Here is a 16,537-nt window from a genome sequence, read left to right on the forward strand (position 1 = left end):
AGTTCCTTTCAAAGCTCAGGGGTCCCAGATTATCTTCTTTATCTCTGTCAATTGGCTTTTCTTTTCTTTGTTGAAGAGGGTCTGTGTCGCTTGTCTGCCTATTCCTCCATATTACCAGAAGTCTCCCAAGGCTGTCAGTCTTTACAGAAGTAGTTTGCTTTACCTTCCTCTCATGGAACGGCTGTTGGGTTCAAACTCCAGACCTCTTGGTCAGTAGCTGAGTGCTTTAAGCACTGCATCACCATGTCATCTAGGTTTAATTATGTTAGCATAAATAATCAGAGATGATCTTAGCCCCTTCTGTGCTTGCATTTTTTATGCTTTTCAAACATACCCCAAAGTAGAGAGACTAGAATAATGAATCCTTACATCTCATCCAGCTCAACAGCCATCAACATTTTGATAATCTTACTTTACCGCCACCACCACCCCTTTTTTCAGATTAGAACATTTTTTGCCAAATCCACACATAATGTCATTTCATCAGAAATGTTTCCAAACATATCTCTGAGCTCTTAAACACATGTACATTATCATGTCTAACATAATTAACAGTAATTTCATAATACACCTTGTCCATGTTCACTTTTCCCCTGTGGTCTCAGTTGTCTTTTTCATGTAGGTTTGTTAAACTGGAATCCAAACAACTTCATGTGCCGTTTGATTGTTATGTTTCTTAAGTCTCTCTTATAAAAGTTGCCCTTGATCCCCTTTTTATGCTACTGATTTGTTAGGGAGGTGGAGTAATTTGTCCTATGGAATTCCCCACGTTGAGGGTTGATTGCTTCCTTGGGGATTCTTGAACTTGCTCTTCTTACCCTTTATATTTCCTTTCAAATGTATTTATTTATAAAGAGATCTTTGTATGTTTTGAATCACAGTTTTATAGTGTTAGTAGATTTTATCCCAGTTTGTAGATTTAAGATTTAGATTGGGGAATCTTAAAAATGAACATTTTTAGAGTTGGATATTATTCTGATTACCTAATGCCACTCTGACAAGAATATGCTACAAATGGGATGGCCTTAACAAACAGGAGTTTATTCTGTTAGAGTTTGGAGGCTTTAAGTCCATGTTCGAAGTGCCAGGCTCTAGGGGCTGGGGGAAAGCCCCTCAACCTTGGGGTCCAGCTCTGCTTCTTGCTTCTGGCCCATTGGAGCTAGATGCATTTCTTTGCTCAGACAGCGGCTGGCTGCTGAGGCTGCCAAGCCCAAGGGTGACAAATAAGGCGGCATAGTCCTGATGTTACCAAACCACACAGCAGGCCATTAATTTAAGTCAATTTTAAGTCCCAAGGTCGGCAGAGCATGGCAGGCTGCTGAACAACGATACGGCTACATGCAGGGTTCAAGCATGCCATAAGCTAGAGACTGTTCCTCAAGGCTTCTGCTTATATACAGGAAGCAGACCACATTCCCTAAGGCTCACACTCACAGCTCACTCAGCTGCTCACAGTAATCACCATGGAGTTGATTACCATCATGGGGAATACTACATCCGGCTGCCAAGCCACTCAACCAGGCGCAGCCAAGTTGACACACAAACTGAACTACCACAATTCCACCCCTTGTCAGCTTGGCATCTGTACAGATCTTCATTGGGTGGCATCTGTACAGATCTCCTCCACTGGGTGGATGCAGTCCCCTAGTTCCTCTAAGTGGTGACCTCACCCCCTTGGCCTGGTGGGCCCCGCTCCTCTCCCTCTTGGACATAGCAAACCCCGCCCCCTCATTCTTGGGCAGTGGCTATGGCTCCATCCCTCTGGCTCACATGAATGAGTAGCCCCACACTCCAGAACCAAGTTGGTGAAGGTCTGGCTCTGAAACCTAGGGGGCTGTGGTGGTTCTACCCCCAAAGGCCATGGTCCTACCCTTTCTGGCTGAGGAAGCTCTGCTTCTGTTTCTTTGGTCTCTCTGCTTCTGCCAAAGATAACCCACTCCACAGGATCTCTTACTGCCCTAAAAACACTCAGTTTTCTTGCTCCGTGGACCGGCCAACCTGCTATTCCATTTTATGCCAGGCTTCTCTACCAATTAATGCCCGAAGGCAGTCCACTCCGCCAGGAAGCTGTCTACCCAATGGCACCTGGCTTTTTCCTCCATGGGCTGGTAAGTGTGTTGCTGTTTAATGGCGACCTCTGGGCTCTGCCATTGCCGTCTCTCATGCTGGTCCGTCGGCTCTGCTCCTGCTGTCTCTCATGCTGGTCTCTTGGCTGTCCTCCTGCTGTCTCTCATGCCATATGCCAGGGTCTCTCTGCCAGGGTCTCGGGTCAAGGATGCACTCCATTCCTGTTTCTACATTTTAGGTATCTGTTAGAGCAGCACCCCACCACTCGGTACCAAATGTGTTAGACTGGGTTCTCTAGAGAAACAAAACCAGTAAAGCTTATATATAGGTAGAAAGAGAAATTTATCTTAGGAAACTAGCTCACACACTTACAAAAGCCAGCAAGTCCCAAGTTCTTGGATCAAACGTCAAGCTGGAGGCTTTTCCCGACTCATGCAGCTGCAGGGGCTGAGGAGCTCAAAGTTGGCAGACAGTACACTGGCTGTTGACTCCAACAAATGACGAATCCAAGATCTCCAGGCCAAATGGTGGTTTGTTCGCTCACGGACAGTGGTAGACAGAATCCCTATCCACAGAAGAGTGTCTCTTTTCCCTGGATCTCCATAAATATACTGGAAGTAGGCCACACCCCTAGGAAAACTCCCTTTCAATGGATTGGCTGCTCAAAACATATGCATCTGATCCCATCATTGGAATAACCCACATCACAATTGCTTAAACCGCACAGAATTGTGGTCCAGCCAAGTTGGCACACAGCTCCAACTATCACAGATACGATTTTTTTTTTTTTAATTTGGTAATTCATATTACATATACACCCTTTCTCCCCACTTTACTATTTTGTTATCTGACACGTCACATTTACAATAGTGAAAAATCTGCTTAAATCTCTTATAGCCAGGTAAAGACTCATGTGTTCTGAGTGAGAGAGTGTCTCCGTCCTGAGCCCCAAGTCCTTGATCCCTCTCATCCCTTCTCTCTCCCTAGTCTTGGATGCAAATAAAGTTGAAAAAGGAAAAAACAAAACAAAACTGAATGCCAGGTCCTCAGGCCATTAACCTGTGCATGTGCTGCATTCCTTGGGTCCCAGTCTGGCTTCAGACTGGTGTTGCCCCACGGAAAGTTGTCTGCAGAGGGTTGCATGCATGGCACTTGGCTGTGTGGCACTTGGCTGCAGATCTTGAGATCTGCTGTTTGTGTATTGGCCTAGGGCCAGCAGATATTACTCCCGGATGTGTGTATAGGGTGGGTTTCTCTGTGGAGAGCAAGAACTCCATGTGGGTTAGGTTAGGGTGAGTCCTTTCCTGGCTGTAAATCCTGACCCAGTCATTAACCACTGGCCCAGAGTATGAATATGAAGTTATGGATCGAGAGACGCAGAGATGAGTGAAGATCAGTGAGTGAGCTACAGACGGCAGCTGCAGGACATGGAGCAGCCCCACAGGGTTACCGCCAAAGTGGCTCCTGGAGCCTGAGGAGCATTTGGTCACTGAAGTTTTACATAATGCCTGTTTTCTCCTAACAACCTGCCATGTCGGTGAGGAGTAGATATGTACTTACTTATTGTAAGTGTGAAAGCGGACCAAATGTGGGTCCCTGCCTGGTGCGCAGTCACTCCAAAACAGTTTACACACCGAGTGATTAAGAGGAGAGAAAATTATTTATTGCAAAGTGGCAATGCAAGGAGACGGTTCTGACCCAAATCTGACTCCTCAAATGGTAGTCAGGTTAAGTTTTTATAAGTTTCAGGAGAGGGGGTTATACCTGTTCATAACAATTTCAGGAATTTGGCCATGAATTAGTTGAGGGTTGGCTGAAATTTCCTTTGCCTTGGTTTAAAGGGGCAGTCTTTTTTTTTAATGCAGTGCACTTGTGCACTGGATGAGTCACACCGGCTTCCTGTCATCAGCTGATCGGGGCTTAGGCAGAGAGGAGAATGTCAGTTCCCAGCAACTTTGTTCCTGTTTGTCTCACTGGGTATGTCCCATGGGCCAAAGTCACTTTTCAAGTTGTCTCCTGAAACACATTAACATACTTATCACCTGTTTCTAGGGGATAACATGGAGACAAAGTGTAAATTGACCTTTCATTCTTAAGGAACTGAGTTACCTGTTTACTTATGTGCCTCCAACTGGGGATGCAGGCTGAAATTTGACTCTACTTGGCTTCAAGTGCTGAGTAAAATAATAATGTTTACAAACTAATCAACTAAAATAAGCAGTAGTTGTTTAGTTGGTTGATTAATGCTCAGACTAAAATCCTAGTTAGCCTTAGAGTCCCTTAGTAGATTTAGATGCTGATTGAAGGGATGCCCCATTAGTTGTTAATCACAAGTTCATGGCACTTTTGTGTTACTGTGAACTGAACATGTTATAACCCAAAAAGCTTAAATGGCAGGCAAAGAAGAACTCTACATGATTCTTAACCTTTTCCTTTTCAGTACTAGTTTTTTATATTTATCTTTTCCTCTTTCTCAAATAGCTCTGGGATTTGAATCAAAAACGATGTCGAAATACCATGTTTGGCCATACAAATTCAGTCAATCACTGTAGATTTTCACCAGATGATAAGCTTTTGGCCAGTTGCTCATCTGATGGAACATTAAAGGTATGCCTTTACACATCATTAAAATGGATTTTAATTTTATGGAAAGTCTTACCATTTGGACAAATAGATTTCTGTTTTTCACATTTCTATAAAAATAGTTTCTTTTTTCAACTTCCAGAAGCATATATAGTAAAACAGTAATTGCTTGTTGTGATTGTTTATGAATAACTTGCAACCTTAAGCTTAAAGTTCATATAATTTGAACTCTTAAATTTTAAGCATATATCGCATGTTTTGGCTTCATAAAATACTTCAAAATCTATAGGGTCAAATTTGTGACAGTCTTGTTTTTATTAAGCATTTTACTGTTTCTGCCTTTTATATTACTGTTTTCCTGTTTTTGAAAGTCCATATGGGGAAAAACTTAGAAGTAAGGAAAAAAGTTTACTCAACTTCCTGAAATTTATAGTCCTAAAAAATTAAAACCTTCCTTCTTATCTTTACCTTCTCAAATAAGATCCTAGTCCCAATTTCTTTCTTATTTCTGTCTCTACTGTGCCCTGCTCATTGGTTCTCCTTTCTTGTTTTAGTCTTAAGTCAAGTATATCCTTGATTTCTTTGTTTCTCTCCCTTTTTTTTCCTCTCCCATTCTGTAGTAGTTGCCCTGCCTCAGGCTGTTAGCCCTCAGGTGTGATAGCAGCCTTCTAAGATGTACTCTCCACCTCTCCTTACCCCAGCGCAGAGCTGCTAGAATAACCCTTTACCACTGTTTTCATCTTGTCACTTTTAGCTGGGGTGCATCTAGTACCATATTACAAATTATAGTAAACACAAACTTCCCAGGCTCATCTCTAACATACTTTATCTTCTGTTATTGTCACCTTCTTTCCTATTCAGTTTATTTCTTCTAGCCCTGCCAGGTCAGTTGTTCTGGGCAAGGTAAATTTTGGTACTCTTTTCAATCACTTTTCCTCTGTATGTAGACTTTCTGGTGATTTGCCTCTGATTCACTTGTCTGTATTTTTTAATTATCTTAAAAACTTAAAGTAGAACCTTCTTCAGTAGGTGTTTTCATATGTCATCCATTTGGTTCTCGGTACACACACACATACGTCTGTCTCTGTACATTTATATCTAAATATATACCTAGAAATACAGATAGACACTGCTCAGCTTACGTTCTGATACCCACTTGTCATTGTGTTGTACTGTTCAGTCATTTTATTTATCTTCCATCTCTTTGATAAGATTAAATATAGTTTATGATGTGTGGACCTTGACATCTTCTTATTTTTTTCTAAAGGTTGTAGTACAGTATTGCACCCAGACTATGCAGTGAATAAATATTCTTAACATATATCTTATCCAGGGATCAGGAAAGTACTTGAACCCTCCCCAGCACTATTTTGCTTGTTAGAATCTCTGGAGCAGATTTGTCAAGGCTTACTAGATGACTTGTAAGGCAGGTTATGGTACACTTTCTGAGGCTGATTTTCTGGTTGAATCTTTGATCTCTCTTTTGACTGACAGAATAAGTCATTTTTGTATACATTGCTCCAGGATGTCTAGGAACCCTTTCTGGGTAGAATTCTACTTTATGGAATTCAGCTAGCTGCTAGTAGACCCTGGGAGCATTCTTAGAATATTCAGATAACGGGATTTGAGCTTCTGTGACATGTTACCTACAAATACCAAGTATTCCTTTAGGCTAATCAGTATCATAGAAGCAGAACTCCCTTGAATGGATTCAGACAGCCCTGTTCTGAGTTCCTTTCAGCCCTATGAGTCTTTTCTTCCCCCCTTGGTTTTTTACTAAATGAATGACTTCATAAGAAGGGATTTTATATCTTAAGCCACATACTTCTACCATTTTTTTCTCCATTGCTAATTGCAAGTTCTGGGAAGATTCTTTTATCCTTGATAATAAACTCACAGCCATCAAATTAGTTCCAACTCATAGTGACCCCCATTGGATTTCCAAGGCTATAAATCTTTATGGCAGTAGTTTGCCTCATCTTCCTCCTATGGAGAAGCTGGTGGGTTTGAACTGCTGCTCTGGTTAGCAGCCAAATGCCTTACCCACTATACCACCAGAGCTCCTTTATCTTTGGCATTACTTAATTATTATTAAGCTATTGAATGTTCAAGAGAATTTGAAACCAAACCATTTCTTTGTTGTACTACAGAATTGTGCTGTGCAACTGTAGTGGGCCTTCTTTGGTGCTGAATTACGGTTCTGTTTGTCTGACTTGCTGTTTTCTCTGTGATGCCTGGTCCAAACTTCTGCTGTTCTTAAGCTCCCAACCTTGTCACTGCCTCTCCATTATTTTATGGAGGTAATTTTACCTGATATCTTTAGAGGGTGAGCTTTCTACCATTAACCCCCTCAAAAATTGTAAAAAGTCTTTACTCTTGGCTGTTCTTCCTTTTCTCCTCATCTCAATGCCTAGAAAGTCTCCACATGTGTGTACTGTTCTTTCTTTCCTTCTTCCCTTGTCATCTTGCTTCATGGGTTATATCTTTTGCCTTTGTTCTTTATTCCATCGTTTCCCATAGTCTACAAATGGGCTTTATAAAACCAAAACTGAAAGCTTTGACTCTTCCTTGATTATATTATTCTTTCACATAGCCCTTCCATTTTTCTCTTTATAACTAGACTTCTTAAGTCATCTATACCAAAAAAATAAACCCACTGCCATCGAGTTGATTCTGACTCATAGTGACCCCAGTTGGGTTTCCAAGGCTGTAAATCCTTATGGAAATAGATTGCCATGTCTTTCTCCTGTGGAGCAGGAAGAAGCAGATCTGAACCGGTGACCTTCTGGTTAGCAGCCAGATGTTTTACCCACTATGCCACCAGAGCATACTTGCCTCCATTTCCTAACTACCTACTCACTACTTTACCCTTTTTTGTTTGGCTTGCTTCTTTCCTGTATTTCCTTAAAGAGTATAAAATCTAGTTTTATTTTCGGTCCTCATTCTTTTATGTCATGAAGTCCTCATTCTTTTATGTTATAAAGCCTGTTGGATTAAGGTGAAATCTAATGATAATTTTATTTTCTAAATCCTTATGCTTTTTGTTTTATTATCAGTTTTAAAATGCTCATTGACCACCTGTTTCCTTTTTGAAACTCTCCTCTTTGGACACCAGTGTTTCATTCTTTTTCCCCTTATCTCTCTAACACTTTCTTTTAACTCTTTCCTATGTGTGTTAACTATAGATCGGCTTCTAGCATCAGGCCTTGACAGCTACCTCCATCCTAGTTCATCTGATCTTATGGCTTCAACTCTCATCTCTTCTCTGAGTGACATGCAGATGTATCATCTTCAGCCCTAATTTCTCTTAAGTGTTGGGTCCTGCATTTCTAACTGCCTGCTAATGTTTCTCACTAAATAGCACACCATGCCTCAAACTTAACTGTGTTCCACACGAAACTAATGATTTTTCTTCCCAAACCTGATCCACTTTTTCTGGCCCCTACATTTTTCAGAGTTTTTATTAGATCAGTGTTCAGTGTTTCCATCATTGTGATCAGTCATAGTTGTGTCATGTAACATCACATGAGTCTGTTTCCTTTCTCATGTAACTTTTAGTTTTCCCTGGGGTTACTTATAGTTTGTTTTTTTTCATGTGCTTAGCTTTTCCCATACTTACATATTAAGTCATCTTGTAACTGTCCTTGTCTAAATTCTTTCTTAAATCATTGAAACATATCTGATAAATTTTATTTTCTTGGAAATAACTTTCCTGAAGTCTTTTGTCTTGTTCCATTCTCATCAGTGCTCCTCTCCTATTGTCCAAGTACCCTTCTGTGATCTCTTTTGAGCATCAGCCTGAGAATTCCTTTTCCTTTTCTCCTAAAACCCTTGCTTCATGGATTTCTTACTATCTTCTCTTACTCTTTCAGCTTCATGGGGCATCTCTCTAGCTTCCTGAGAAAGAATGTACAGGAAGTAAATTTTTGAGACCTTGTTTGTCTAAAAGTATTTTTATTCTAACTTTGTACTTGGATATTTCTGACTGTGTGCAGAGTTCTAGATTGAAAATTTTTTTCCTCAGAATCTTAGAGACATGGCTTCATTGTCTTCTAACTTCCAAAGTTCCTCTTAAGAAGTTTGAAATCATTCTTATTTCTGACTGTTTGTATATGATCTCTTTTTCTCTCTTGAAAGTTTTAGGATCTTCTCTTTATCCCCTGTGTGTATGTGTGTGTGTGTGTTAATGTACCTTGGCATCTATCTTCACTTATTGTGCATGGTACTTGGTGACTCTTTTTACTTTGGGAACTTAGATGCTTTGTGGAGGTTTACTTGAATTATTTATTTGACTTCTTTCTGGAATGTTTGTTTTTAGATGTTTTCTTATTTATTTATTTATTTTCTCTCCATCCTCTCTTTGTCCGCTTGCTTTACTTTTTTTTCACATTTTTCTTTCTTATTTTTTTTTTTTAATTAGGATTTGGGTGAAGATTTACAGAGTAAATTCACTTTTCATACAGCAGTTCACATATACTTTGTCTCATGTCATTGACCAAAATTTACAATGCAGCAGCTCCTCTCCCACTTCCTCCCCATAGTTACCTCCTCCCAGTGTCCATCCCTTCATACTCTTCGAGAGGCCCATTGTCTGCCAACCCTGTATATGATCTTGGATACACTCTCCATTTAGACATACATAATTGTTTAGCTTGTTCACCCATCTATCCGTCCCTATACCCATGTTTGCTTTCATTGACAACTCAGTATTGTATTTACAAAGGGGTTCATATTTGTTGTTTGTACTGCCCATGTAACTCTCTCTGTCTTTCTCATCCTCAATGCTGCCATATTGGTCACTCACATTTGGGACATTGCCCTTCTCTTCACCCAAATCAATATTTATCTCTATCTATCTAACAGCATTCCCTCCCCTTCCCTCCCACCCCTGGTACCCAACAAAGAAAATGTCCTCCAATATATAAACCTTTCCTTAACTTTCACAATAACGGACTAATACAATATTTGTCCTTTTGTGACTGACTTATTTCGCTCAGCATAATGTCCTCCAAGTTCATCCACGTTATGCGGTGTTTTGCAGATTCTACATTATTCTTTCGCTTGCTTTACTTTTTGGAAGATTTCTTTAGCTTTATTTTCCAACCTTGCTATTGAGTTTATAATTTCTGTTACTGTATTTTCAAGTACTCAGTTTAAATACTCATTCTTATTAAATGTTCCCTTTCAAAATATTATCCTATTCTAGTTTCATGAATGCAATATTTTATTTTATTTTTTCCCCCACATACCTACACAGTTGTTGTTTTTCTGTTTGTTCATTTTCATTTCTGTCTGCATGTTAGAGACATTTCTCAGCTGTCTGATCCTTGGCTATTTGCTCATGTTTAAGATTGAAGCACCAAAAAGCTGACTAGGAATTGGGAATTTGTTTATTGTGGGTTTCCTGATAGAGTTTTCTGGCTATGAAGTTTTGAAGGTGAATTCCTGATGTCTTTTGTCTTCATCTTGCTCTTGAGGTGTTCAGAGAAGAATCTGCAGTCATCTCCCTATAGGGCATAAGTCTGGCTGGCAAGTTCTAGGACACTGCCTAGGTAGAGACCTCAACATTTAAAATAGAGATTTTCTCTTAATTCTCCTGTTTTCACTGTAGTGACTCCATCCCAACACTCAGTTGTGTTGAGTATAGAATAATCCTCTGTTTTTTGCCAGAGTAGGTACATGGCAGAACCTGGAGGGAGGGAGGGGATTTCAGTGGACTTTCAACAGTTCCTCCTGATTGATTCCCACCCTTACCAGAAAGCACTCAGTGCCAACACTTTATGAGCCTATTAGGAATTTCTGCAGTGTGGGTGGGGATGCTCCACCCTGACTGAACACGTTTTGTTACCTTTGCTTTCTCATTCTGTGCCTTTACCCTAGACTCTAGGCCCTGTAGTTTCTTCCTGTGTTTTTGATGTTGAAATCGTGTCCATCTTAAGTTGGTGTAAGGTAGGCTAATCTTTAGAGGGTAGAGTGAGGTGGTTACCCCTCTACACGTTGTGTTTCTTCATGCCAACACTATAGCTTGAGTAAAGCATTCCCACTGTGCTGTGTCCTTTCCTCTCCTATGACACATCTGATATGGCTTGTGTTAGAGTCATTTATATGCATATCTTGCCTCCCTTACTGACCTGTAAACTCCTAGAGGGTAATATGCATATCTGATTCGTTTATGTAACCTCAAGGTGACTAGCATAGTGTTTGATAAATGTGTTGAAGATGATAAACTCTTGCTGTGTCCCCTTCAAATCAAACTAAGACTTCTCAAATCAAACTCAAAGAAAAATTTTTAAAAGTCCCCACTTGTCAGGGATAAGATTTTGGTTTTTGCATTCGTGTCTGAGTGTCAAAATGTGCTTGTAAAACAGAGCACTGGCAGCAGGGGACACACATTACTGCACTCCGGGTGAGCACTGCCTGTGTTTGTGGCAGCTTTCCCACAGTGCTGTTACGCCCGCATTCTTGGCTGGTTTGCACTGATAGAGTGACAGTGTAGTAAGCAGAGGTCCTGCAAAATGATGTTGGATAACAGCATTTCAAGGTCAAAGTCTTCCAAAGTGTTTGCCTTCTGAGAGGATGAAGAACTGTAACATTATTTCCTGCCCCAAATGGCTCTGTACTTTTCTAAACATTTGGTAGGGTATCCTGTTTATAAGCATGTATTTTTTAGGCTTTGATGATAAATTATTTCAAAGTGCAAATTTTATTTAAAAATTGCTATTTAAGGCATAAAAGAACATAGGGTGCACCTGCACCCTGATACAGGGCAGTGATTTGCTCACAATGCAACGCTGGTGTTAGTTTCCTCGGCCCCATCATAGTGAGGTTTCATCACTGCTAGGTTAGGTAGGTACTGAGGTCAGGGCTTCCCTAGGTCCAGAAGCCGAAGGTGCAGTTTAGGCAGATATAATAAAATTGAGTGATAAGAAAATAAAAGCAGTGTTACTTATTTATTTATGTATGTTTCATTTTTCTCTTTGAAATCTAGGCATTGGTTATTTTGTTTTCCAGGTTAAGAGAGAAATAGAGTGATTTCTCATACATTCTGGGTGATGTAAGTGCAGCTGTTGGCATTTACGGTTAGGTTTCTTTCCCCTCGTTAGTGTCAACCAAAAACCAAACCCACAGCCATCGAATTGATTCCGATCCATAGCGACCTTCATTGGGTTTCCAAGCGACCTTCATTGGGTTTCCAAGCGACCTTCATTGGGTTTCCAAGATTGTAAGTCTTTACAGACGTAGATTGCTCCATCTTCCTCCTGTGGAGCGGGGAAGACTAACTATTTTCATGCTGCTGTCTTCTCTCACGTTATCCAGTTTATCCAGAGTTGGTGTAAGGGGAAAAGGTTTTGGTTTTGGCTGTATTTCTTGGTATATATAATATGCTCTATAAAATAAAGAGAGATTTAAAAATGTGCCTGGAGAGACAAATCAGGTTTGACCTGAGGGCAGTGTTTGGGAAGCTGAGTTAAAGCCTGAGAAGCAGCTTTTTTTGGTCCTTGTACTTGGTCTGGGAATGGAGCCATTACTGTGCTGTGAAGCTGGGATATTGCTAGGGGTCCAGGAGAGTGAAGATAGATCTTCTCAAAGGCCTTTGTCTTTTGTGCTGTTTAAGTGGCTCTACTAGGAGTGAGGTTTGGGGTATTTTGTATCCCGTTGCTCAGGATTCAATTGGCATTATAAGCCCCACCAAGCACATAGATTGTCTTGCTTTCTTTTAGCATATTCTTTGTTTTCTATTTTCAGAGATATTTTTATGTCTCTATGTGCTCTAACCAAAACCAAACTCACTGCCGTCGAGTTGGATCCAACTCATAGCGACCCCCTCCTTGGGTTTCTGAGGGAGTATCACTACGGAAGTAGATTGCCCAACCTTCCTTCTGAGGAGTGGCTGGTGGGTTTGAGCTGCCAGCCTTCTGGTTAGCAGTCAAATGCCTTAGGTACTACGCCATCAGAGCTTCTTCTACTAGAGTGTAATTCGGCTGTGTAGGGTTCGTGCTGTGCATATGGTAAATTGTGAGCAAACATCGTGGCTGGCACAGCAGAGGGCAGCACTGGCAAGTTGTGAGTCTTTTCATTTCTTCTTACTCTTTTTCTGAGGTTGGTCCTTACTGCTAAGACCTAATCTTTAACCTCCTTCAAACCTTGCTCTGCTCTTTCACATTTTATTTGATTTCACATTTTGCATTCTGCATTTTGGGCAGTGCTTCTAATTTTTTTCTTTGCAAGAAGGTGATGAATGAAACTAATTAATAGTCTTAAAAAGCCATACATAGGTAAAAACAATTTGTGAGGTGAAATGAGTAATTTTATGGAGACATTTAGCCCAGGTGGAATTCTAGAGGTGTGATTTGAGATTACAAACTTTTTTTTCCCCCTTTCAATTTGAAGCTTTGGAATGTGAGATCAGCAAATGAGTGGCAAAGCATTAATGTGAAGCAGTTCTTCCTGAGTTCAGAGGAGCCTCAAGAGGATGTGGAAGTGATAGTGAAATGCTGTTCCTGGACTGCTGATGGAGCCAGGATAATGGTGGCAGCAAGACATAAAATGTTTGTAAGTGCTAGTATTTAAAAAAGCCACATTTAGTCTAATTTAGAGAAAATGGAAACTTCTATTGATATTGATTTGTGCATTTTACATTGTTTATAAGTAAAGTCTAGCTGTATGATTTGGGGTAGGTTCTCTAACACCTCATAGTTTTTTGGAACTGAGCCCCAGGGCATATTGGCGGGTCTCATGAGCAAAGGTCTGTATGGTTGCACAGGTTTGGGCAATGTGTACTAACATATATAAGGCTCCAGAAAGCCCTACAATGCAGACACAATTTATATTGTTTAATATTCCAGTGTTTTTCAAATGTGTTTAAATGTGGAACACCGTCTTCACCACTCTTTTTTGGGGCGGGTGGAGGGAAGTATTTTTACAATTTGGAACATATTAGGTAATGTTCAAAGCTCTTTCTGTTCTTAAAATTTTGTGATTTGGTAACTCTGATAGAGTCCATGACTAAAGAAGATGGGAGATTTTTATGAAGTCAGTGTGGCAGTTGTACAAAAAAGTAAATGACAAGGAAATGCCTTTTTTTTCCTAAAATTTAATAATGGCTTACATTAGTGGTATTCTTAGTGCTCTCACATATATTTTCTTTTGATATCAATAGCTAAGGGACGCAGCAGATAGCAATAAAAACAAACCAGACTCACTGCCATCAAGTTGGAACTGACTCACAGCGACCTCTCCTTGGGTTTCTGAGGCAGTATCACTACAGAAGTAGATTGCCCAACCTTCCTTCTTAGGAGTGGCTGATGGGTTTGAACTGCCAGCTTTCTGGTTAGCAGTCAAGTGCCTTAGGCATAACCCTGTGATAATAATGAAGAAACTGAAATTCAGAGCAGCCAAATAATTTTTCCAAAGTGACACCATGATTGGGAGAGCTAGCTAGGTCTTCTGATTCATGACTCAGGGACATCTATTTTAATAGTAATTTTAAAAGACCTGAATAAAGGCTAGTATTGTTTTAAAGAACATAAAAGAAATACACAATATAGTGAGATGAAAACTCACTGAGGCACTGTATATACGATTGTAACTCATTTAATAGCTATGACCTTTGGGTCTTGGTTGCTTATAGGTTTATACCTCTTAAGCAGGAGACTCAGAAAAAAAAATCTCCTTTTGTCTTAATTTTGTTAAAGTCTGTAAGAACAGAAAAGGAGCTACTGCATTTGCAATACTTAAAGATTTTAAAAGACCTGTTTAAGTGAGAGAGATGCATGAAATACCTTCCAGTTTTAGGAGTCTGTAGCCCAGCTCCCTATTAACAGTATTAAAGTAGCGAGCCTTAGCTCACCCTTACCTACGTGCTGATTTCAGTTCCTTACTCTTTCATCTCTCCATCCTCTTTCTCTTCTGTCCAACTCTCTTGTGCTGTTAGCCCACTCCTATTGTTAGGTCTTTTCTTTTTGCTACTCAGATAATTGGGACAGCTGTATTTGGGATTTGCCGTTTTCTCTTTCTCTCTCTTAGTCACTGATTTTTAAGAATGACCCACCCTGGGAAGCATTTTAAGTATGATTTCCTGTCCTTTGTTGCTGCTCTCTCCCCCTCCCCGTCGGGGCTGCTTACCATCTGTTCAGCCTTGCAGGGCTGTGCTTTCACTAGACACCTTTATGGATCCCATTGGAAGCTTTTTTTTTCCCTTCCTGAGAACTATGACTTGGTCTTAAATCTGTACTGTATAATGGTACAAATGTTCTTGTCATTTGGGAAAAATTTCAAAAGAGTATATTCAGCATTTAAACATCCTTCAGAAATTGAAATGAAGAGGCTTGAATTACTCAAAAATAGCTTTTTTTTTAAATTCAAAAATGGGTAAATGATTGATTGTAATGTAGTCATTTGGTAGCTCTGGAGAGAAATAGAAATGATTGAGCTAATTCCATTTTAGCAAGCCTCTGCTCTATATTATTTTGATGATCTTCATTGATGAGTATGCATTTTTTTCTTTTGAATAAACAAGCATTAGGGAGAACTTGCTCTGTATGTTAATTTGGCTAGTTCATTGATTTATTCACAAAGGTTTTATTTCTTCCTGGACCATCTTGAGAGATCATCTGTGATGAATTTTCCTTTATAAAAATATAGTTCAACCAGAGGTAGGAGGGAGGGAGAAGGGGGAAGCTTTTGTTTGTGGGGCATTGAGTTTCTGCTAATGGTGGTGGAATATTTTGGAAAAGGAGAGCAATAATGGTGGCACAACATGAAAAATGCCATCAATGTCCCTGAGCTGTACATGTGGAAGTTGTTATGTTGATGAATGTCTTGGTATGTATGTTTTCTCCACAGTAAAATTTAAAAAAAAAATGGTTCAAGATGAGCAGTACTTTAAAAGTATATGTATGTTGACCTATAACTTATTTATGACTATCAGTAATTATTCCTGTTACCAGTAATTGAAGTATTTTTTCATATGTTATATTTTACATTTGAAATGGGAGGAAATTCTTTTAAAAATAGTTTAAAGTCAGTTAGGGTATGGCTTACACTTTAGAATATTTTATTTTTATAGATATCTCTATATTTTATGTTGACAGCTTTTTGACACTGACACCAGTGACCTTTTGGCAGAAATCCACACAGGACATCATAGCATCGTCCAGTCCTGTGACTTGTCTCCTCACAGCGATTTGGCACTCGCAGCTTTGTCCCAGTACTGTGTGGAGGTGAGTAGTCGGATTTACTCTGTGATGTCTGGGTCTCCAGAGCACAAGGATGATAGGGAGTGGCCTGCCTAAACCATTAACTAACTGCTGAGGATGCTTGTTTGAGAATATTTTCTTTACAGCCTGAAGAACTATATTAAACTGTATAGCCAACTTTATTACTTTAGTGATTTAAAGACATGACTTGAGAGTATGACAGGGAATGACAGTACCATTCACCAAATATTTAGTGAATGCCTTGCATGTGCTAGAGTCTGGGCAAACAACAGAATGACCATTGGTTTCCTAGGCAGAAACATGGCATCTCTTAAATAGTGTAGGGACAGAGTCTTCTGGAAAAGAAATGATGAGAGATGAATCCAGGTCAGATTTCTTAAATCATTGAGAAGGATAAAATGGAAATTATATTTAGAATTGGTTAAGATAGGGTGTTCATTGGCAAGCACTTATGAATAAAATGGCTCATAAATTACTTGGTTATACTTAACATTTTTTCACTTACCTGATAGATTTTATTTTCAGTCTGTGTCTAACTTGTCCTAGAAGAATTTTGCTCAGTGAATTACTATTCTAATTTCTTCAAAAACAAATGAAAATTCACCCAAATCACCATAAAGTTTTTTTTTAAATAAGCAATGAATTTCTTGACATTTCTGTCTTTCTTT

General features: G+C 39.7%; 1 protein-coding gene across 1 annotated transcript in view; it reads left to right on the top strand.

Moving 5' to 3' along the window:
• The window catches only part of APAF1 (apoptotic peptidase activating factor 1), a 109,599-nt gene that overhangs the window by 61,200 nt on the left and 31,862 nt on the right, over positions 1–16,537 (top strand). Inside the window, 3 exon segments of the mRNA XM_042781830.1 lie at positions 4,549–4,674; positions 13,042–13,203; positions 15,744–15,872. Of these exon segments, the coding sequence (XP_042637764.1) occupies positions 4,549–4,674; positions 13,042–13,203; positions 15,744–15,872 (417 nt within the window).

Source organism: Orycteropus afer, unplaced genomic scaffold (genome assembly GCF_000298275.1).
Source record: "Orycteropus afer afer isolate SDZICR_OR568_19922 unplaced genomic scaffold, OryAfe1.0 scaffold00177, whole genome shotgun sequence".
NCBI classification, from domain to species: domain Eukaryota; kingdom Metazoa; phylum Chordata; class Mammalia; order Tubulidentata; family Orycteropodidae; genus Orycteropus; species Orycteropus afer.